Source organism: Eumetopias jubatus, unplaced genomic scaffold (assembly GCF_037043125.1).
Source record: "Eumetopias jubatus isolate StellerSeaLion01/CBP00866 unplaced genomic scaffold, mEumJub1_p1.0 scaffold_14, whole genome shotgun sequence".
In the NCBI taxonomy this organism is placed as follows: domain Eukaryota; kingdom Metazoa; phylum Chordata; class Mammalia; order Carnivora; family Otariidae; genus Eumetopias; species Eumetopias jubatus.
This window is the reverse complement of record NW_028274820.1, coordinates 90,971,610-90,994,565: the sequence shown is the minus strand read 5'-3', so window position 1 is coordinate 90,994,565 and position 22,956 is coordinate 90,971,610. Positions and strand designations below refer to the sequence as shown.

The following is a 22,956-nucleotide window of genomic DNA, read 5'->3' as shown; positions in this document are numbered from 1 at the left end:
GATCTTTCTGGCTCTCCTGGGTTGACAGCTGGGTTTTGGAGGCTACCATTGCAAGAGGTCTAATGGTTGAATGAGTGAGACCTTATCGGGCTAAATTCGATTCTGAAATGGGTATTTAACAGTTGTCATTTGATGATGCCTGAAGCTACTCTGGACCTCTTAAAACCTTTGAATAAGTGATCTCCGAGCTGCACAAGCTGCATGATCACCTTGGAGAAACAGTAGTATGTGGAGGAAGAAGGTGTTCACCATCAGAGAAGAATACAGCTTGGCAGCCTCATGTGCTTCGGCTCAGAAGATTAGTAACTGTCCGTCTCTCTGGTTCTCATTCCCTGGTTATACTTCTCTCTTACCTCCCTCAAATGCAGTCTCTGATATTTGCTTTTTGTTCAGTTTTTCTCTTTCTAATATTACGTATTCTCTTTGACATGGTTACTAAGCTGGTCTCTTTATTTTAGTTGGTGTCTCTTCTGCTCTAGCTTTGGGCCCAGTTCTGATTATCTTTGTGTCCACTTCTTAGAGGCGTCTCCCAATCTCTTTGGGCAGACTTTTGCTCACTTGAACTCTGCCTGCCTGCACTCTGATGCTCACTGTCTTTCCGCCCCCTTCGGGTATCACTGTCTGACTCAAACAAAGGTCAATGTACAGGGTTGGGATTTCCCAAAAGGCAGATTAGCCTCATGGTCTGCCTCCACTATTTGTGCTTTCCCTGGATGCGGGGTGGGGAGGAGGTGAGCAGAGGCCTCAACCCGTCGACATTGGGCAATAGCCCAGCCTCAGAGTCTTGCATCCCACCCCAGGGCTCCACCCCCCTTAGGTTGGATCTGAGTGCTTTCTTCCAGTCACTGGGTGGAAAGACCACCCTCTAGGCCCTCCCTGTCTTCCATGTTATGGTATACATGCCTGCTCCCAGGGGTAGGAGATCCATGAATGGGAGCATGGTTCCCAGGACCAGTGATAAAACGGTAGTTCATTCACCCTGCAGCAAAAAATTAAAGGCACCTGTGTAGTCATAAATCGGGGCCCATTTTATGTGGCAGTCAATGACTGAAAAAAAAAACAGAAACAAGAAGGGCATAACCTTTTTAAAGACAAATGACAATTCCACTTTTACTAACTAGATGACACTAGTAACGACTATTTTAGGCTGACTACAAATTGACTATTTACCCACAAGAACAGTTTATAATAATAACTTCATTTACAAGCAAAGTCAAATATAACACTCACCACCACCATCCCCAAGACCCGACCCTTTGCTCAATGAACAGTAAAGTAGTAGACTGGACAGAAACAGACTGTCCCATTTTGCCTCATTAATACCACACTGTAACACCACGATCACAACCGGGTCACATTTTTGTCATATGTACACACAGAATAATCTAGGGCATGGTGTCTGTCATGGAACTTTGCCTGTAACTTAGGGAATTTGCCCGTAACTAATTCTGCCATTTCTATACTGCTGGGGACTTTTAGGATTTAAAAATTCTGGAAGCATCTTCTAGAGTTGGCACCCTCAAGGTGTCACTCAAGAGACATTGAAAAACATCTATGTGCTGAAACTTCCATTGCTCTGTCATCTCACCTTGAATCTAAAAAAAGAATCGCCTCAGTGATAAATCAGTCAGAAGGTATTTCCACAGGTGAACGCTTGTCAAATGTCTTTACACGGCGCCCCTTAGTCGCCTAACCCATTTTAACATCTTATATTTTTTTTTATTGTGGTAAAAAACACGTGAAATTTACCATCTGAATGTCTAAGTGCACAGTACAATAGTGTTAGCTCTATCCATATTGTGGTATGACAGATCTCTAGAACTTTTCATCTTGCAAAATTGATACCTCTGTAACAACTCCCCTCCCCGCCCCCAACCCACCCACCCCCCCCCCCCGGCAGTGCCTGGCACCTGCCTTTCCACTTTCTGTTACTAAGAGTTTGACTACTTTAGATACCTCATCTAAGTGGAACCTGCCTTCTATTTCTCAAGCATAGTATTCTGGAAAATGTTTCCTTCATCTGAAAAAACGGATAGAGTCACGAAGAAGAACTACTGGTCTTAATTGTGTCCCTCGCCTTACCTAACTTTATTTAACAATTATTCACTCATGGTGTAATAAAAAATGTCCTGATCAAGTTTACTAGGCTCCATGGAATCTATGTTATGGAATCTTTGTTAAGGAATTTGAAGTGGTCTAGGGGTGAATGGTGGATGTTGAGTTCCTCAGCTGTTTATTATTTTCCAGCCTATGGGTGGTATTATTTGCCAGCCTATTACCTTTGGGTGGTTATATTTGCCACCCAAACATCACACCTGTGGTCTTGTTCATTCTGAGTTTCAAAATCAGCACAAAAAGGAGGCCCGAATGTAGCAAACATGGCAGCCAGTCTTTCACATGCATTTAAAGAGATGGGTCATCATAGCCTATCCTATAGTGGCAAGATAACCGGGAAGGGAACCTGGGCTGTCCATAATTGCCCCTGCCTTGGAAGTCAAGAAGAACTGGTTTTCTGGAGTCACTTCTCCAGTCTCTTTGCGTTTAGCCTGGGGACCATTTCCAACTGCAGACCTTGGAATGCCATTCTTGCATTCTGTGAATTCAAGAAAAACATGGGTAACCTTACCCACATGTCCCTTCTGAGAAAAGAGGCTAACAGCTTCTCCCGATCTCTAAGCAGCAGAAATTGCAGGGTGCAACAGCTGCTGAGGCCCTGACCCTGAACTTGTCAACTTCCCTGCCCTCCCACCTCCTTCCTCCTTGCATACCGGCCAAAGGAAGCTTTCTGCTTCTTTTTTGGTAAAGAGCCTCTTTGGTAAAAGAGGAGCATTTGAGCACCTACTCCAGTCAAGAAAGACCACTGACATCTGGGCTCCAAGGGCCTTTGAAATGAGAGCGGCATCTAGACTTTTCCAGAGAGGTAGTAGCCACCCTTCCCATTCTCCCTAAAGGTCTGTGGTCTTTCTTATCGGCTAACACCTTCTGCTGACCCAGATGCTTCGTATTCACTCAGATGCTGAAGCAAATGATCTTTGTCATCAGGGAAGTCCGAAGGGCTTAATATTGTACACTCGGGGGGCAAATTTCTCCAGAATTATTATTTCATTTTCTCCCTGCCACCAAACACATCTTCCTAAGGACAAGGTTCGTAAGTGCTCTCCCAGGGAAAGCTCTGCGTAAGTGGGATCATGTTTACGATGATGATCATCACTCCAGCCCCTAGGATGTTTGAGAAACAAAAATAAGCTTTACAAGTTGCCTAGGTTCTGCAGACTCAGCAGGCCCCTGCTGGGACCAATCCAGGGCTGCCTCTGGAAGAGATACTGCCTCGATCTTTCCAACGTACTGATTGGCTTTGAGGCATGGGCGGGGCCAGGGCCACTGCCTGGGTCCGGCTCCCCATAGGTGAAGGAAAGTTAAGGTGGGCTTCCAGCAAGACTTTTGTCCGGTGACTGCAAGGAAAGTCTTGGGGATTCTTTTTTTTTTTTTTTTTTTTCCTGCTTTGGAGGCCCAGGTTCAAGGCAAATTATAAGTGGGAAACCATTTTGAAGGAAAGAAATTTGAACTGAGTTCAGGTGCCAGGTCCTGGGAGAGAAGACCAGCCCTGTTTGAAGTCTGCATCCGCCGCTGACCAACTTGGGGGCCTGGGTTAAGGGAAGGGGGTCCAGCAAGCACAGGCAGAGGAGAAAGGGGTCTGTCCGCCCCAGACAGACCATCAGAGGGAGCAAAAATGATGGAGGGCACCAGCCCATGCACTTCGTGTTTTTAACTGGGTAAAGCCTTTATATGATTTTTCCAAGGCGAACCAGCAGCAGCAGAGGTGTGCCTTTGATTGGCTCGGGGGCGGGGGGGGCTTTCTGCGGAGCCCTAGAATGAAGTTTCTCTACTACTAATCAAGCAAAGGGGCAACCCACTATGCCTCGGCTCAGCCTCCTCTCCTGGTCCCTTTCTGCTGGGCGTAAAACAATGCTCCCCAATCCCACCTAAACCAGGAGGCAAGGAGCCCAGGCTTTTTGTGCACACGGGACCTGTCACTGCCTGCCTTTTCTGCCCCCAAGACAAGGGAGGACTCTTGGAAGCCGAGAAGGGTTTCAGAAGTCTTTCTGGCCTGAGCCGAGCGTGGTGAGGAGCGAAGGCCCCTGGCGGCCGGCGGGAGGCGGGAGGGGGGCGCCGAGGGCCACCATGGGCCTGCTCAAGGGCCTCCTCGGGGCCAGAAACCTGCTGCTCGTCATCTGCGTGCCGCTCCTGCTGCTGCCCCTGCCCGTGCTCCACCCCAGCAGCGTGAGTACCGCGCGTCCCCTCGGGTCCCTGCGGCCGGGCCGTCGGGGCTGCGAGGGCAGGGAGGGTAGCGGGGGCAGGGGGGCCGAGGGATGGGGTGCTTTGCTCCCGGGCTCAAGGCGTGGACAGCGCTTTCTGGGGGAGGCTCGAATGCTTTCTTTCCCCCCCCCGCCCCCCACGCTGCCACTTTCGTCTCTCCGCCCCCTCCCCGGGGCCCTGACCGCGTGGCCCCCAGCCAGGGGTGAGGTTGGCGGGGCGGCTGAATCGGCTGAGGGGTGCTACCCGGCCGTCTGGCCGCCGGAACGGCGCGGGGGGCCACGCGCTGTGCCCCTGAGGAGAGGGACACGCTGCTGGGCTGGCATTTGTCCTGGGCTCAACTGGGTCACCATGTGACCGGCTCTCTGTGAGGGAGCTGGAGAGCAGGGAAGCTTCCCAGTAAGGACACCCGGCGTTGGGGGGGACGTGGGAGGGAGGGGATTACGCTGCGGGACTTGGGGGGGGGGTCGCAGGCAGGGGCGTGGGGGGGGAGGAGTTCCACGGGGGCTCCTCCGCACCCACCAGGGTCTGTGGTCCTGATAACCACGCTTTGAAATGCAATCGCTGAAGTCCCTCTGAACTTGACGTTGAAAGCAGAGCTTGGCATCTTGCCCCAGTCCCATGCATATGGCTCTTTGATCATTTGTATCCTCTGTGTTTTCTTCTCTGTGCTCTTGAAAGAGAGACTTTCAACCACGCGATAAAAAAGAAATAAGAGCCCCCAACTCTAGACCATGACCCAATTTTTGACCAGGTTGCACCAGCAGAGATGCCAAAGCTTTGGCTCTGCCTTTTGCCAGCTTCTCAGACCTTCGCTGGCCTCCCTTCCCTTCCTGTCTCCCTCCCCCTCCTCCCCTCCTCCCCCTCCCCCACCTCTCAGGGGCTTTACCCCTTGTCCTGCAGGCACTACCCTTGAGACTTGAGAAAAAATAAGCTAAGAGAGGTTAATCATGTTTGTGGGAGGGGAAGAGATTTTCCAGGCAGCTCTCCGAGTAACTTGGTAACCAACATTGAGTTATAAAGTTAAGTAGAGGGGATTAGAATGGTTCGTCTTAAAAACAAACTGGCTTAAATCTTTACTAGAATAAATACCCCAGAGTGCCAGGGAGACGGTGATTAACAGGAGGCTGCGATTAGCTGACGGTGATTGTTGCTGACAGTTTTCCTGGGCTCACGCTCGTCAATTCTCTGCCCTGTCCAAACGGGCTGTTTGTTTTTTCTTTCTTTCTTTTTTCAAGGTTTGTTGTTGTTGTTGTTGTTGTTTTTCCTCAATGTCTGATGCACTTAAGGGACTGTTCACCAAAGACACAGGGCCCTCCTCTTCATGGTGGTATCAGGCACCTCTGTGTCCCCCTAAGTCAGCCCCATCTTTGGGGACCATGACTCTAGGGTGTGGTGTTGCCTACTTTTCATTCGGGGGCCCTGGCTTTGAGCTTCTCAGTCACCAATGACTAGTAAGAAGTATCCACAAGAAGAAAAAAATAAAATAACAAGTTATTGAAGTAGGCAAAATAATCTATAAATTTGATGGAAGACAGGTGTTATTTTAAAAAGAAGAGAAAAAAATCTTAAAAAAAAAAAGAAAGAGGAGAGTAAAGGAAGAGCAATTTGGGTCTGTAAGTAACCTCTGAAGAGATCTTGACAGCTGGACTTCCTGAGACCAAGGGACACTGCCCTTTCTTGGCCTAGCTCCTTCTGTCAGACTCAGTTTCAACTTCAAAGGGAGTTTCTCAACAGCCACACCAGTGACATTTGGGGCCAGATAATTCTTTGAGGCAGGGAGGGCTCTCCTGTGCATGGTAGGATGTTTAGCAGCATCCCTGGTCTTCACCCATTAGATGCCCATAGCACACAGTGCCACCCCCTCCCACTATGACAGCCCAAAATCCTTCCAGATATTACCCAATATCCCCTGGGCCTGTGGGGGGGGGGGTGGAAAATCGTCCCCTTTAAGAACAAGTGCCTTTTAAGAAAGTAGACCTCCCACTACCTCAGAGCTTCCCAGTCGGCACACAGGGGTGGATACTGTGCGTCCCATAGCCCCAGGGACAGCTCGATGGAGCCTGGCGTGACTGGTGCCCTCAGAGCTGGACACGGTTGCTTGCCACTTACCCAGGGGGCCCTACAAAGATGATTTCTCTGTGGGTCACCGTGTCAACAACAGCTCTGCCCTTCTTCTACAATGACATAAAATCACCTTGAGGTCACCAGCGCCCACAGGAAGCACAAACCAACACAGAGAATGTCTCTCACCCATTCTTACTCCCGCGCATCAGGCTTTTAGATTCTGATATTTAATCCCTGAGATTCCTAAACGGACCTGGTTGCTCTGGGCTGGAGCTGAGGGAAGGGGACCCGGCCGGGAGTTCTGGGCCTGCCATTCTGATGGTTCTTCGAAGAGATAAGCCATAGCTACATTCTAGGAAGGATTAGAATGATCTTCCCCCTTTTCTCTGCCCGGCTCTCTGACAACCAGGGGCCCAGACTTGGTCTCCCATGTTACAGAAGAGTAGGGCACAAGAAGGACTTGTCCGTAACTGAGCCCTGCCTCAGTGTCCCTGGAGGGACAAAGGTTATTTCAGAAAGGCCTCATAGTCATTTACGACAGCAAATAAACAGACCTCAAGCCCCTTCCAGTGAAGTTTGAATGGGACATCATTGAGGTGATCAGACAGCACGGGAAAGGAACAGATTTACACATCAGTTGGTAGCAGAGTCAGGAAATATCCTATATAGGGAATGTCACTTTTGAGCTCCCTCCTTTATTTGTAAACAGAAGCCAAAAAGAACTGAAAACACTGTCCTTTAAAGGCACTGCCTGAATACTCATCGGCCCCTACACACCTGCTGACTAGTGGCAGTGATAAGAGGTCAAGAGTTTCCAGACTATTCTCTCCAATAGATAGAGAAGAGAAACCCGACAGCCAGCAGAGGAACCCAATTCAGTTCAACCAATGTTAACTGCCAGACACTGACCAGATGTGCGAGCCCGGGATTCCTGTGATCAACCCTCACAAAGATTTTCAAGGGTTATCTAAATATAAGCTTACCCATTGAATTTTGAGAAGGTTCAGAAGGAGCAAAAGGAAGTTTATGTAAATTCCATGGATGAACTGGGTGAGAAATATGGAAAGGGCCTCTGGAGGTGGTCTCTTGGCCATTCTTGTGCTCTAAGGAAAGTCCAGGTAAAAATGATGATGGTGGTTTATCCTGTTCTTAATGCTGGATGAAGGTGGCTTGCTGACTTCCTCCAAGCCAACCTATTCTAATTCGTAACAATAATTACAATCAAAAAGTGTACCTTGGCTTACCCAAGTCCTCCTAATTCAAACTAAGATGGTGCCTGGGAGAAAGTTTGTTCTCCATCTTTCTCTCTCTCATTCTTTCTCTTGGTCTGTCGCCCCTTCCCCTCTCCCTTAACTTGTGGCCTCTTCCCCCCACCTTAATTTGTGGCCCTGTAATGACAAGAAAGACTAAAGGTTCTCAGGAAGGAATGAGGGACAGATATCCTGTCTCCTTTATCTTCAGCTGGAGTTAAGACCCGCCATTCTGTTTCCCAGGAAAGAGATAGGAATAAGTGAGTTCAAGGGGGCTCAAGGCTTTGAACTTCTTTAAGTCGTTTTATTTCTGCAACGAAGGAGGTTATTTCTCTAAATTGCATTATTTTCCAATAGAGCCTTTTTTTTCCCCCTTACTGATTATGTTGTCTTATCGGCAACTTCCAAAAGTTTTAACTTCTCTCTCATCTTTTGGCCCCAGAGGAAATCTCAGTGGGAGCTACAGTCAACAATCATTGGGCCCTGTTGCTATTTCTCAAACCCCAAGGCAATAATCCATGCATATCAGGAGGGAGCAAGGTCCTATCCAGCCAGGCTGGGTTAATCACTCCTGACGCCCCTCACTGATCATGGCGACCTTTTGTAACTTTTGTGCAAGAGTTTGAGTACGCGTGTTCTGAACCCAAGGGAGAGATAAACAGAACAAGATTTGTCAGGCTCCTTGATCACCAGCCAGCCTCAGGGCAGGTCAGACCTGAGCCCAGATGGTTTAGAACTAATGTATAAATTGAGGAAACCAGAGCCAGCTTGGACCTTCTCTACAGCGGCCCTCCAAGTCCATTGTTAAGGTCCTTGGACAGTGACCCCTCCCAAGAGTAAGCCAGTGACCTTTCTCGGCACCATTGATGAGCATGACTCCAAGCAACCAGCATTACTAGAGGCTGAGGTTAAAGAGGCCTGGTTGTTGATAACAGTGTTGTACTTTTTTATTCTATGCACCCCAAGGTTGTACAGCCAGCAAAGTGAGGGCTCCAGGCCTTCTCCTGCAAGTAGGTAGCACTTTTTATTCTCTTTATCAGAGGGACGTTTCCATGTGCATCAGGCAGGGGGAATGAAGTCCCAGAGCAGTGAGAACCAGACACTGGTAAGGACATGGGCTCTCAACCAGGGACAAATTTCCCCCCAAGGGACATTTAGCAATGTCTAAAGACATTTGTGGTTGTCACAATTGGGAGGTGCCAATGACATCTAGTGGGTGGAGTCCAGGCATGCTGATAAACCTCTTAATGCACAGGACAGCCCCCCACAGCATGGAATTATCCAGCCCCAAAATGGGCCAGTCTCAGAGCTCACACGTGAATCAGTTACACAAACAGATCCCAACTTGCAACTACCCCAAGAATATCTAGTGTCCAATCAACTCAATGCCAAAATATTCTGCCGCCATGTTAAAGCTGTGAACCCCACCTTTAGAGGCTGTGATCTTGGGTCTGGACACTGAGTATTTCAGTCCCCATCCTGCACAGTTTCAAGCACCGCCTAAGTCTGGTGGCTACGCAGCTGCAGACCACGTGCCACGCGCCAGTCCACCCAAGACGCAGACATTACTGCACACACCCAAGTATGGGTCCCGCCAGGCATCCACCGAGTTCCCCTGCCAAGGCCAGCTTTGCACCTCCCAGGGCTGTGTCCTGGGGCCCGTGAGTCTGGGTGCCTACTGCCTCCACCCCGGGTCTTATTTGGATTCTCTGCAGCAGTGGCTGTCCCTGTGACTAACCGCCCACTTTCCTCCCCTTACAGGAGGCTGCATGTGCTTATGTGTTGATCGTGACCGCTGTGTACTGGGTGTCTGAGGCCGTGCCTCTCGGAGCTGCAGCCCTGGTGCCTGCCTTCCTGTACCCGTTCTTCGGAGTGCTCCGATCCAGTGAGGTTAGACCATTTGTGGCCCAGCTCCCTGGTCGGGTCCCTCCTGGGCCAGTGAAGGGGGCTCAAGGTGAAGGGAGAGCCCCAAAGCACTTGAGGAGGGGGCTTTCTTCACCCTCTGGAACAACCTCTTAGCACTAAGCCTGTGCACCTGCTATTCCAGACCCTGAGTTCCTCTCCCATGACCCTCATCTCCCTCGAACTGCCTCTTTCAGGAAGCCTTACTTGACTGCTCACATCCAATTGCTCCTTCAGTCTGAAACCCTCTAGGCACTGGTTGATTGGCACCTATAAGCAACCTGCTGTTGACATTTCTCAGTCTTTTGTATATCCACTGAAACTATAAGGCAGGAATCAAAGGTAGGAATCGGGTTTCCCAGGTCTTTGGAATCTCATTATAAACCTGAGTCCGTGTATAGGAGGTGCTCAATAAATGTGTGTTGACAGAGAGACTCATCATGTTTTCCTGAGTCCTGACAATGTTTTCATCCACTTCGCCTAAAAAAAAAAAAAAAAAAAAAAAAATTCTATTCCTTCTTCCCCAACTCAGGATTACTGCATATTCTTTCCTGACCTCTATCTACCTAGAACCTGCCCTCTCTGTCCACTCTCTCTCTCTCTCTCTCTCTATGGCATCCTTAAAAGCTCAACCAGAAATTGTCAATTATCAAGCCCAGGCTGTGGTCAGATTTCAGGGCAAACACTTAAATCAGCCACAAACAGGAAAGAAGAAAAACACAACCAGAACCCAGAAGCAAGATGAAAGATGGTCCTCATTCATTAACACCTGGTTCTGTTTAGACTGTCGTTATAGCACCTGGTCTCTGCTTAGAGTTTCTGATAAAGACTAAGGACAGAGGCACAGAAGAAAGACAAAAGGGAACTGATGTTTGCAGGCCTATTAGAAATCAGGCACTATACTGGAAGTACTCTATCAGTTATGTAATACCCCTGAGATCTCTACAAGGTGAGTGTTGATATTTCCACTCTACAGATGAGGAAAGAGGCTCAGAGAGTTAAGAAACTCACAAGGTAGGAAGTAGCAGAACTGGATTCAAACTCATGTCTATTAGATTTCAAAGTCTATATTCTTGCTTGCTATTCTACCAGATGGACTCAACTAGCCAGTTTGTTTGTTTGTCTGTGTTTGGGACATTTGGGTTTTTGGTTTTCGTTGTGTTTTTTGTTGCTGTTGTTTTATTCTGTATTGTTTTTGTTTTGGGATGGGAGGGTTGGTGGCAATGAGTAGCTGTAGCAGCCTTAGTCATTCCATAAAGGATGGGATCCCCCAAACCATCAGCAGTGCTTTTATTCTTGCAGATGGGTACACCACCAATATCCTGGAGACCCACATAAAAGCTAGCCCGTGACCTGCATCACCAGGCAGTTGCTCCAAAGTGTCCCCTTCTTTTGTGGAAACAAGAATAGGTAGTTTGGTCTGTGTGCCTGCCTAAAAGAACCACCAACCTTAAACATGACTTTTCTTAAGAAAAGCGTTTAAACTTATTCTGCACATTTCTCTTTATTTTCTTTATTTTTTTTAAGATTTTATTTATTTATTTGACAGAGAGAGGGAACACAAGCAGGGGGAGTGGGAGAGTGAGAAGAAGCTTGCCGTGGAGCAGGGAGCCCGATGCGGGGCTCGATCCCAGGACCCTGGATCGTGACCTGAGCCGAAAGCAGGAGCTTAGTGACTGAGCCACCCAGGCACCTCTGCACGTTTCTCTTTAAAAGTGAAAAACCAGAAGCCCATGAGTCAGGGGGTGAAAATAGAGGGCAGAGGGGGGAAAAAAATGACATTATAGAAAGAATTGAATCTTAACTAACATTTAACATGAGCTAACTATTAATTAAAAGATTTCTATCTTTGTGTTTCACTTTGGGGCAGCCCAAAAGCCGACAGCATGCCTTAACCTTGAAGGAGATGATGTCCCTATTTCTCCAAGGGCTGCCTGCAGCAGGAATTCTCCAGAGGGGTGGCCCAATCAGCGCCTCTGCATGGTTAGAGATGTTGCTAGGCAACCATTCATCCAAGGGCCCGCCCCTCTGCACAGCCAGGCAGGCCAGACCTAGAAGGCATCTCTTGAGTCAGTGGTTTGTGGGGTAACATGACTGTGAGGAGAACAGGAAGACTGTCCGGTGAAGGATTAGGCATTGTTATTGCTGGGGCTGGAGATGGAAAGCCCTGGAGGAGCCAGAGGGCAAGTCTTATCATTTGAAGTGAAAACTCCTACACCATCTGTCTGATAAAGTAGCAGTGCCTGGCAATGATATTTAACAGCTGGGCTATAGGAAGCAGCTTCAGCCAAAGATAGTCTGCTTAGTGGCTTTTTAAACTCAGAGTAGAGGAAAATGCTGGTAAGTAGAGGACATGGCTTAGGCCCCTTTGTGAGCCACTCAACTTTGCAGATGGAGACCTATTCCACCACCACTAGCCACACCCCTACACCAGCATGTGCCAGGGCTCCCCAGGAAAAGGCGGGCTGGGGGTCTGCAGGAGCCCCCTGTGCAGACAAATCATCTACTTGTCACTCCCCAAACCCACCTTGTGCTTGCCTAGCGTTCCCTTGACTCAAAGTTCTCTCCACTTCCCTCCACCTTTAAAATCCTGTCCAATTACCCTCTGCAGTGAAGCCTTTCAGAAGACCTTAGCTAAAAGTCTTGCTCCCTTCCCTTGGAGCCGATCTGATGTCTTTAGCCTTTCAGTGGTACATCAGATATACCTGATAGAAACTTTCTGTGGACATGTCCTCTCTCCACAAAGATTCGCAGCCCCTAGGATTTGTGGTGTCTATGGCCTCCATCCTTGTGCTTGCCCTAAGTGAAGGCTTTTTGGTTGCAGGGTTTCCAGACGGTGTGCAATAGTGTGCTCTCTACCTTGAAGGAAGGTATGTGGGTAGGATCGGTGTGACTCGGGAACCATGGCTTTTGTCCCTTGTGTTACTCAATCAACATTCAGAAAAATATTTCCTGAGCTCTGTATCTACCATGGGCCATCTGGGACATTATAGGGACCCTGAAGGCGACAAAAATGAAACACGTAATTTCTGCCCTCTTGAGACTCACAATAATGCTTCTCAGTTTCCCACCGTTGGCTTGGATGTATGCATACAAATGGTTCATTTTTATGGTGATGACTTGATGGTCGGCAGGTGTTAAGAGTTTGTTGTGTGCAAAGCTTAGACTTCCAGGCGCCTGGGTGGCTCAGTCGTTAAGCGTCTGCCTTCGGCTCAGGTCATGATCCCGGGGTCCTGGGATCGAGTCCCACATCGGGCTCCCTGCTCCGCGGGGGGGCCTGCTTCTCCCTCTCCCACTCCCCCTGCTTGTGTTCCCTCTCTCGCTATGTCTCTCTCTGTCAAATAAATAAATAAAATCTTTAAAAAAAAAAAAAAGCTTAGACTTCCTCTCTGTCTTGCTGAAAAGAGATACAAAATGATAGACTCCTGACCTTGAGAAGTGTCTATTCTAAAAGAGAGAAGGCACAAACCAAATAGAAAAACACAGAACAGCCATGTGGTAATACCTCGTTTTCTGGCACTGCGGAGGATTGTTCAGGATCCTGAACAATTCCCCAAGAGGGAATGTTCTAAATAAATGAAATTTACCCCACCAGGTGCCCAAACTTTATGTTGACCACTTTTTGACTGACGTCTTTCTAGAAGGCTTTATAATTTCCCCAGCCTTTTAAACGGAAGTTGTTGAATACAAATTAACTTTTTCTTTGGAGCCTTCACAATCTCCAGGGGAAAAAAATTCTCAATCAAAGGAGCCAATGTGGGCTGGATGATAGCACAGTTGAGTAACTTGAGTGCTGGCCCAACAGCTGAACCTAAAGAATCTTGAGGAACGTGTTGGCAGTGGACTAGAGAGAGAGCCCAAGTGAAAACCTAAAAGACGCATTATCAGATCTGCAGATGACTCAAAGCTGGATGGGCCAACTAATGAATGATGACAGAAACAATGCTGATAGGCTGAGACAATAGCCTGGGACTGACAAAATGATGTTTTATAGGGATAAATGTTAACAGTGTGTGTGGAAAAGACCTTGGCTTTTAGTTGAGTACAGATGCAGCATGAATCATCTATCAGCCCAATGTGGCTGCCAAAATTTGGAGCATTTACCGTATGCCAGGCACCATGTGAGGTCCTTTACATGCTCCACATCACTTCACCCTCTGTAAAGTGGTTCTTAGTTCTGTTTTTACGGAGGAGTTCAGAAATGGAAGTTCAGAGAGGTTAAGGAACTTACTATGGGGTGGAGCCAGGACTGGAACCCAGGAATGTGTGCCCCCATTAACCATTGGCCAATATGTGCTGAAGTCTGCTGCGTTACTAAATGTATGTGTCCAGAGCATCAAATTCTAGATCAGGAGCTCATACAGTGGTGGGTAGCCAAGATGTCCAAAATCTAGAATGTGAGTCACACGGGGAAGGAAGAGAAGTCTCAAGAGGGACATGATTTTTGGCTTCTGCAGCTCAACACACGAGGCTCAGGGGATCAAACCAGAACCAGAATCCAAGCACCGGAAGAGAGACCCGCTCCATGTGAGGGAAGATGCTGGACTGGGCAGCCACATGGGGGTCTGGGTATTCCTGTTCGTGGGAATGCAAGCCAGGCGACCATGTCAGGGACATTAGAGGTAGATTTCATGCCTTGGGAGAGGGGATGGACTCAAAGGGCCCTCTGACTTTGGGATTCTATGACCTTGTTGGCATCCTGCCACTTCTTCCCTCTGCTGGTATACAGAGCTCAGGCCTGGATTTTAGGTTTGTTCTTTATTTTACCTCCATTGTGACTCTCGTGACTATCATCGTATCTGCCTCGGGAATGGTCTGGGTCCTTCTAAGGCACTGCCATAGCCAGGGACAATCAAGTTAGCTAAGATTTACCGTTTCTAGGAGGGTGGGAGCGAGAGTGTTCTCTGGGCCGGTAAAAGGCATGGTTTGAATGCTGGGGCTTGGGAATAGTCTCCAGGGTGTCCAGGGTCAGGAACTACTTCCAATAGAGGTGACATCTGCTTTCTATCTCTCCCCTGCCCAACACACACTCACACTCACGCCCTCTGCTGTCCCCGCGGCCCTACACTGCAGGACCCTGGCAAGTCTCCTTGGCATTCTAGCTCCCGCCAGGACAAGACAGCCTCCTGTGATAACAAAACAGCCTCTGCAGCCCCATGACACCGGGGTTCAATGTCATGAATCTGCTTCCCTGGTGGTTTCTGATCTTTCTGACCTGCCAGATTCCTGACCATCACTGAGACCGTGACTTTCTCTGTTTGTTTGAACCTGGGCCCACTTCATATACTCCTCTCCACTCTGCCTTTCTAGGCTCTGCCCCCCATGGAGGCTAACCGCCCCCCCCCCATACAGGCCTGTGGAGAGGTAGGCTGAGCCTCGGGGCCCAGCCACCTTCCTGAACCCAAGCAGCTCATCACCCACAGCCATCCAGACGCAGCCCAGAGCTGAGCTCCATACCCAGGCCATGAGTGGGGCCTGGACCAGGAACCTACAGATATTGCAGTCTCTTGAGGCCAAGTTACTGGGGGGAAGAGCTATTCCCTACATATGAGCCAGGCCCTTCGCCTCTGGACTCAGAACTCAGACCCCTGCCTTAGTTTCCTCCACTGGGGGCAGTTCTTAAGGTCCCAGAGAAGAAACTGGGGGTACTTTATGAGTCAGCATCTCCGGGAGCTAAGCCGACTTCCGGGCCAGGTCAGCGCTCATCTGAGTCTCTCCGCTTTAGACTTCTCTGTGGTAGGGTTTGCAAAGAATGTTTTTTTAGCAACAAAACCTTTTCTTTAAACCACATCTTGGAAGGCTTAATACATAAAACAGACGGAAGAAGAGGTCCTACCCAGATTGGGCGTGGAAGCCCAGAGCCCCAGCTACTTGGGCCCTTCCTGCGGGCCTCCTGAAATTTCAGAGGCACTGAGTGTGGTTTGCAGACGTCTGGCCTTGGGGGGAGTAATTAGGTGATGAGGAGGGTGTTGGAGCCCGCAGAGACTTATCCAGCAGGAACAGCATTCCTTTCCCCAGGGAAAGGCCCCGAGTCAGCTGCACTGGATTTGGCTGCCTTGCTGGGGCACTGGCTGGAATGCAGTAGCCTGGACTCCAGCCCTGCCTGGGGGCTTAGCTCCATGCTGAGGTTGGGAGCCACCCTGGGCAGCCCCTCCTGGGGTCTAGAGGATTTTCCTGCAAAATTGTTCAGATGTCCAGAAGAGCCGCAAACTAAGTCCATTGCCAGAGGCCACCACTGGTCTCCTGAGGGCTTGCCATGTTCCCGCCACTTCTAGAGGCTCCCACAGCTGACCTGCAGAGCGCTGACTGTCTGCGTTTCTGGGGTCACCCCACCCTTCGCGAGCCACCAGATGTCCACCTCAGGACACGCTCAGATCCACCACACCTCCTGTGGTCTCTGGCTGCTGTCGCCAGGAGCAGGTAGAGTGGCAGCGTGGAAAGGGTCAGGATCCAAGCTGGGAGTAGGGTAGACCTGAGTTTGAATCCAGTTCTGTCACTAACCGGTCTCGAGCAAGTTGCATAATCTCTGCAAACTGCCCTTTGCTCTCCTGAAAAAGGAGGATCTAGAAATAGCGACCTCGCGGGGAGCTGAGGCTTTTCCACTAATGGTGAGTGTGCAAGCCCATACCACGTACCACAGCGTCAGTGACAGGGAGGATGGGTTGGCCCATGGGCCTCCTCCACCGGGATGGCCCTAGGGAAGCCAACTCACACTTCTCCTGAGAAGAGCACTGAGCCGAGCCTGCTGTCCAGAGTTCCCTTTTCCAACGTCTAGGAATAGAGCCACAACCTTTATAAAAAATTGTTTTAAACATTTAAAACCTAACCTATCTAGAGATCAATCAATAATTCCGCCTTCAAAGAAAGTAATGTTTTAAAAGCTCATCACTAATGGATGTTGCCTGCAATTCACTAACGATGAGCTAGGTACTGAAGGACCACATCCGCCGGCCCTTCTGTCTTTGGGCCTCTCCGTCCAGCCTGGCTCAGAAAGCTCTTTTGGTGTGCTCACACTTCGCTAAGAAAACTTGGAGGAATCTTTGGTGTTCAGGCCCCACCTTGCTCCTTCTTATTTCATTTCTTTCTCTTCTTCCCTCCTTTAGTCATGCTGACCTCCCTGGCATCGCCCTCAATCTCATCTTGAAGCTTTTTATCCTTTTTTTACTTCTTTAATAATATGCACATTTATTGAGCACTCCCTGTATGCCAGGCACTGTTCTAAGACCCTACCTGTGTTATCTTATTCGAGGCCACGCCATGACGGATTAAATGAGCTGTGTATCATGACTCTCGCCACTTAAAACATTGGAATGATGGGGCCACGGGGGTTCCGTGGCTTGCCCAAGAGCCTCCAGCTCATCTGCAGGGAAGCAACCCTTCAAACCCGGCTGGTCTGAACTCCAGAGCCCATGCTATTGCTCTTCTCCGCCCTGCCTTTCCAAGCAGACTCCTTGAGCGCATCTCTTCTAAAACACTGTCCAGGAACACCTCTGCTCTCCAAGCTCAGGGCTCTGGAAAACAGAGAAAAACCACAGAGCAGAAAAGCAGAAAAGGCAAACATCACAGACACCGTGGACTCTACCCCTGGGAGGCGCTCCTACTCCTCTTGGCAAATAATTCTAACAAGCTTTGTTATCTGGTTTCCCAACTCAGACACTATTAGTCTCAGAAGTTAGGTAGTGGGAAAGGGAATGCCCACAGCACGCAGGAGTAAGCAGCGCATGTTAGAAAACAATGAAAATAACCCTCAAGAATCCTGGAACCCCGGTGTTCCCTGAGGGGTTCTGAATAACCAAGGTTTGATTGTAAAAACAAACAAACAAACAAACGAAAACCCAGTGGGCTGGACAACTAACAAACACCACCGTCGGATAGAATTTTAATTTATAAAAGTGGAAAGGCAGTTTTGTGGCTGGCCCCGCTCTGTGTGCAGATGGCCGCAGAGCGTGTCGGCCTTTGTGTGGACCACTGAGCGATAGGAAGAGCTGCCAAAATTCCTGGTTGTCCACCCGGTGGGCTCTGCTAGCTGATTTGCATCTGTCGTTTACTCTTGACGACAGCTTTACAAAAGGTAGGGACTCACATACTTTTTTTTTATTTAGATGCCTAAATGAAGCCCAGAGAGGTTGAGTAACTTGCCCAGGGTCACACAGCTGAGTCCCGGCGGACTCCGGAGCCCTCACTCTTCCCCACTTGGCTGTGCTGCCTCTTAATCACAAACTACAGCCAGGCTGCCTGGCCCAAGCACAGGACACCGATTACAAGGGGGCAGGGAGGCCACGTGAATAGACCTAAGCCCACCCAACACCAAGTATGAAAACAGCCCAGAGCCAGTCTCCCACTAAAGCCGGGCCTGGGGCTTCCAATCAGCCAGTGTCAGGACTGTGATTATGAATGAAGACAGAAATGTGTGCCTCTGCATGCTGTCACCGAGACCAAGAAGATTCCCCTAGAGTTGAGTTAGACACATGGTTTCCAGGTGGCCCACCCTGAGTGACATATGCAGTAGGTTTGGATTCAGGAGCACCTGGATTGATAGCCCGCCCCTGCCCCTCACGCTATGACCTTGAAGACTTCCTTAACCCCTCTGAGTCTGTTTCCTCACCTGCAAAGTGAGGTGCTAACAGTACCTGCCTCCTAGACTGTTGATGAGAAAGTGAATGCGAAATGCAAAACTCCCGTGGTGGAGAGGGCCCTCTCTGCAGGTGGGTTCCTTTCTCCTTGCCTTTGAAAGGAATCCCGAGAAAGCAGCCCCACCTGTCCTCCAGGTTCTGGGCTCCTAAAAGGCCATCACAAACTAGTATTCCGATATGTGCCAAAGAGGCAGAAAATGAAAATGTTTGCAGCCGGTCCCCTGGGAAAGTAACCACGATGGCACTGACCTTTTTAAAGGCTTTGCAGGGGCCTCGAGTCATGGGGCCAGTGGCGGGACGGGTACTGCGTCTGATGACTTCTGTCGGTTTCCCTTCTCGGAAGACGGAGGAAAAGAAAACACCGATTCCGCCACAGAGCTGCCTCCTAGACTTCTGGGAAGGTTAGGGTGCAGTGAGACAGGTCCTGCACCACCCCCCATGCGCACCACCATCCCCCCCCCCGCCCCGCCCCGCCCCGCCACTTAGCCGTGGCCCTCAGGTATCCCCGCGGTGCCCCCACCTCCCACTAGGGGGCAGCATCTTCACCCATGCGCACCGGGGCCCAGAGGCCTACCCAACCCCTCCCAGAGGGGACTCTGCCCTAGAGTCACCAGCCCAGCAGAGCAGGGAGCCTTCCCTACCCTCAGGAAGCATTAGTGACAGTGCCAACTGACGACTGGGTTTGGGGACAAGAACTAGATTAAGCAGAAGCAGGGGGCTCCTCCAGGAAATGGTCACAGAGAGGGCAGATGACCCTTCTCTTGCTACGCAAACCTCATCAACCAAACACAAGGACATCTCTGTGGGACAAAAGAGAGAAGAGAGAAATGGAGCACACTGCTTTATTTTGGCTTTTTCATTGTCAAAGTGTTAGCAGTGTTTAAAAATCACATAACACTGAAAAACTCATAATGCAAAACCAGCAGCTGCCTTCGGCACCCCTACCCCTCTGCGCCCCCACCAAGTCCCCCCTCCACCCCACCCGCATCCAGGGTCAATAACTTTCATCTTTGTTAACTGATTCTTCTGGAATTAAGCACCATATGGTATTCTTACGTGATAGTTAAGATTTTTTTTTTTTTAAGATTTCATTTATTTATTTGGCAGAGAGAGACCCAGCGAGAGGGGGAGCACAAGCAGGGGGAGTGGGAGAGGGAGAAGCAGGCTCCCCCCTGAGCAGGGAGCCCGATGCGGGGCTCGATCCCAGGGACCCTGGGACCCTGACCTGAGCCGAAGGCAGACGCTCAACCAACTGAGCCACCCAGGCGCCCCTAAGATTTTATTTTTAATCTTTATACCCAGTGTGGGGCCGGGACTCACAACCCCAAGATCAGGAGTCGCATGCTCTACCTACTGAGCCAGCCCGGTGCCCCTCTTATTTGATATTCTTACGTTAATTCTTGAGTCATCACTTGTAGACATTGTCAGTTGATTTCCAGCAACAGCAGATGAGGATTTTGTCCTCTTACACCTGCCCCCTATTCCTGCCCCCAGACCTCCCAGTGCTATAGGTACACCATGGTTTTGGTTAATTCAATAATCAAAGTTTAACAGTATGATTATGTAAATTTTGTTTCTTTCCAACACCACATATTTTACTGTATTTACGTTTCCTGCAATTTTCATTTTTCCTGCAATGAGAAATGTTCTTGTTTTCCCACTTTAAAGAGGGTTTCTCAATTAGAAATTAAACTTCTCTGTATCTCTTCCTCTCAATTTCTGTCATGGTTCCCTTGTTGGGAACAGTTCTGTATGTGATAAATATTTACTGAGCATCTACTTTTGCATCTTGGTGCTGGGGTTAAGAGATTTACAAAGAAACATGATCCTTGGCCTTTTTGCAACCTGAAATTCAGTCGAGAAATGACAGAGGTACACAGAAAAAGAGCATGAAGCGAAAATTCAAGCATCGCCCTGCCTGCTCTGTGATCGGTGGAATTAATGGTGCCCACACTCCACTCTGGAGTCAGAGGCCAGAGTCACAGGGAAAGTTTTCTTTTCTCACAAGGAAGGCCTGAACTGGGCTTTGAAATTCGATTGTAAACAGAGAAGAGAACGTTCCAAGTGAGGAAAACAGTGAAGGGTTGATCTGTGGACCATAGACACATGAAACATCTTAACAGGCCCCAGTCTTAATTTCCTTGTCATTAAGGGGCAAGAAGAAGTGAATTACTGGTATTTGGTTGTGGAAGAGAAAAACCCCTCTTCTTAAGAAACGGACACCGAAGTATTTAGGGGAAAAGGCTAACACGTACGTGACTTACCCTCAAATGGCTCAGGGGGAAAAAAAATGTAGACAATGTATGGGCATTCCTTATGTAATTATCACTTTGGAACTCTTTGCAACTTTGGAATTATTTGGAGTTTTTTAAATATTTAAAAATTTTTAAAGATTTAAGGCAAGCTATTAAGTTACCCTGGAGAACTCTAACCTAAGGAAATAATCACATTTATATAAGGTGAATGATTTAAGCAGATTCTTTGTTCCATTTGTAGTTTAAAAAAAAAGGAATTAACCTAAATATTCAATAAAAAGAAAATGGCCAAATTCTGTGGCACATGATGCTTCTATTAACATGAATTTTTTCCAACAAATTTAAGTCGAATAAGAAAGTGATCAGGGTATGATGTAAATAGGGGGGAGCAGAATACAAAACAGCATACTATGTAAATCCAATTATGTATCTATATAGACATAAATTGGAAATATATCAAAGTAATAACAGTATCAGGATTAAGGGTAATGTCACCTTTAAATTTTTCTGTATCTTGACGTTTTCCATAATGAGCATGCATTAACTTTCTAATTTTAGAAATTAACATAATTTTCTAAAACCTAAGAAAAAAATGAGATTTGGGGATAAGCCCAGAGTTATTTTATGCTTTTTTTAAAAAATTTATTCATTTGAGAGAGAGAGAGCCCAAGCTGGGGGAGAGGCAGAGGGAGAGGGAGAAGCAGACTCCCCCACTGAGCAAGGAGCCTGCCACCCAGGCCGAGCCCAGGACCCTGAGATCATGACCTGAGCCGAAGGCAGAGGCTTAACCAACTAAGCCACCCAGGCGCCCCCCAGAGTTATTTTAATAATTTTTAAGGATTAAGATAAAATTATATATTTATTCTTTGAAATGATATCGTAATTAAATACAGGGTGCTTTAATATTTTTTTAAATAAATAAATAAATAAATATTTTTTAAGCATGGAGAAGAACATCTACCCTATTGGGTTACTGGCCAGATTAAATGAAATCATCTCTGTAACGTGCTTAGATCAGTGCCTGCCCAAGGTAGTAGGAACGTATATATATATACTATGTGTATGTGGGTATATATATATATTATATATGTGCGTGTGTGTATTATATCTATAAATACACAATGTCAAGCAGTCGGCTAGGTCAACAGCCCGCACCTCCCCGCTTCCCGCTCGCCAGCGCCCGGTTGAGCACGCGTTGTGCGGGGCGCAGGTGCTGGGTCACGGCCGGGGAGGGGCTGAGCCGTTGCCTTCCCACAGGTGGCCGCCGAGTACTTCAAGAACACCACGCTGCTGCTGGTGGGTGTCATCTGCGTGGCGGCTGCCGTGGAGAAGTGGAACCTGCATAAGCGCATTGCTCTGCGCATGGTCATGATGGCCGGAGCCAAGCCGGGCATGTAAGTAGCCCTTGGGGTGCCCAGCCACCGTGCGGCCCCCAGCTGCCAGGGGCCTACCTGGACAGGGGTCCTGGGCCCCCGGGTGACGTCCAGGTCAGGGTGTTTTTCTACTAATGGGATGGAACGACATCAGGCCTGCTGGGCTCCCACGGCTCCCTCCGGCGAGAGGGCCCTCGATCGTGCAAGAGAGATGTGCGTGTGTGACGTTGGTGTCATTTATTATCACGGTCTCAATAATTTATCGGAGCCACATAGACCTCCCGGCAGCAGGTTACAAAATACAAGGGGCCCACTGGGTAAAACGGGAAGGACCAACGTAAATTGTTTCTCAACCTTTTTTCCGGCGTAACACGGAACGGGCTGGACAGGGAAATGGGTGTCTTCTCCTTTGCCGTTTAAGGAGACGTGGGGGTTTCCTCCCATCCACCCTGAGTTTTTGTTGTCACTGGTTCAGACTGCAGCTCAGACATGTTGCCCCTGACCTGGCGTCCGCGATGCCTTCCAGGCCCTCAACCCCGTCCTGGTCTCTGTCTGCTATGGGGAAGGCCAGGGCAGACGTTCCCAACCTTGGGGAATGTGCAGGAAAGTCGGGAATGAGTTTTATGTTAACTTCACCTCTGCTGCATCGAATAACCCTACCCTTCTCTTTCCTTCGGAATATAGGTCTCACCTCCTTCTATTTACAGGTTTCTTGAGACATTTTATGTAAGCGGCCCTGACTCCTTTGGGAGTCCAATGGCTTATAAATAAATAATATGGTATTGGTTTTCAACATTAGTCATTTAGATGAATACAGGTTAGGCCTCAAAGGAGATTCCCGTCTCCCACTTAACTACAGCTTCATTTGGTGTCATTTGTCCCCTCACTCAGTAATAGCCTTGTACTACCCCACACTCAGCCTCCTAGGCACATAATGGCATCTACACATCATGCTGGGACTCCGCAGCTCTTTGAAACCTCTGTGTATTCAACTCAGACTCAAGAATGCTGCTCCCATTGCATTTCCACTCTTCATTTGCCTCCTCCCCGAGCATGTTTCCACCGCCTGCAGGGCTCTCTGTCTGCCGCTGGTGGGGGTCCCGGGCAGGCAAACTCCTGTTGCTCTCAGCCTAAACGGAAAAACACCACCAGGACTTCGGCC

The 22,956-nt window shown here is 48.8% G+C and overlaps 1 protein-coding gene across 1 annotated transcript in view; it reads left to right on the top strand.

Annotated features, from left to right (window-relative positions):
- The first annotated feature begins 4,182 nt into the window (after nucleotides 1-4,182).
- SLC13A4 (solute carrier family 13 member 4) overlaps nucleotides 4,183-22,956 on the top strand; it is a 39,290-nt gene continuing 20,516 nt past the window's right edge. Inside the window, exons 1-3 of the mRNA XM_028106472.2 lie at nucleotides 4,183-4,281; nucleotides 9,393-9,521; nucleotides 21,679-21,815. Of these exons, the coding sequence (XP_027962273.1) occupies nucleotides 4,183-4,281; nucleotides 9,393-9,521; nucleotides 21,679-21,815 (365 nt within the window). The remainder of the gene's footprint in view (nucleotides 4,282-9,392; nucleotides 9,522-21,678; nucleotides 21,816-22,956) is intronic.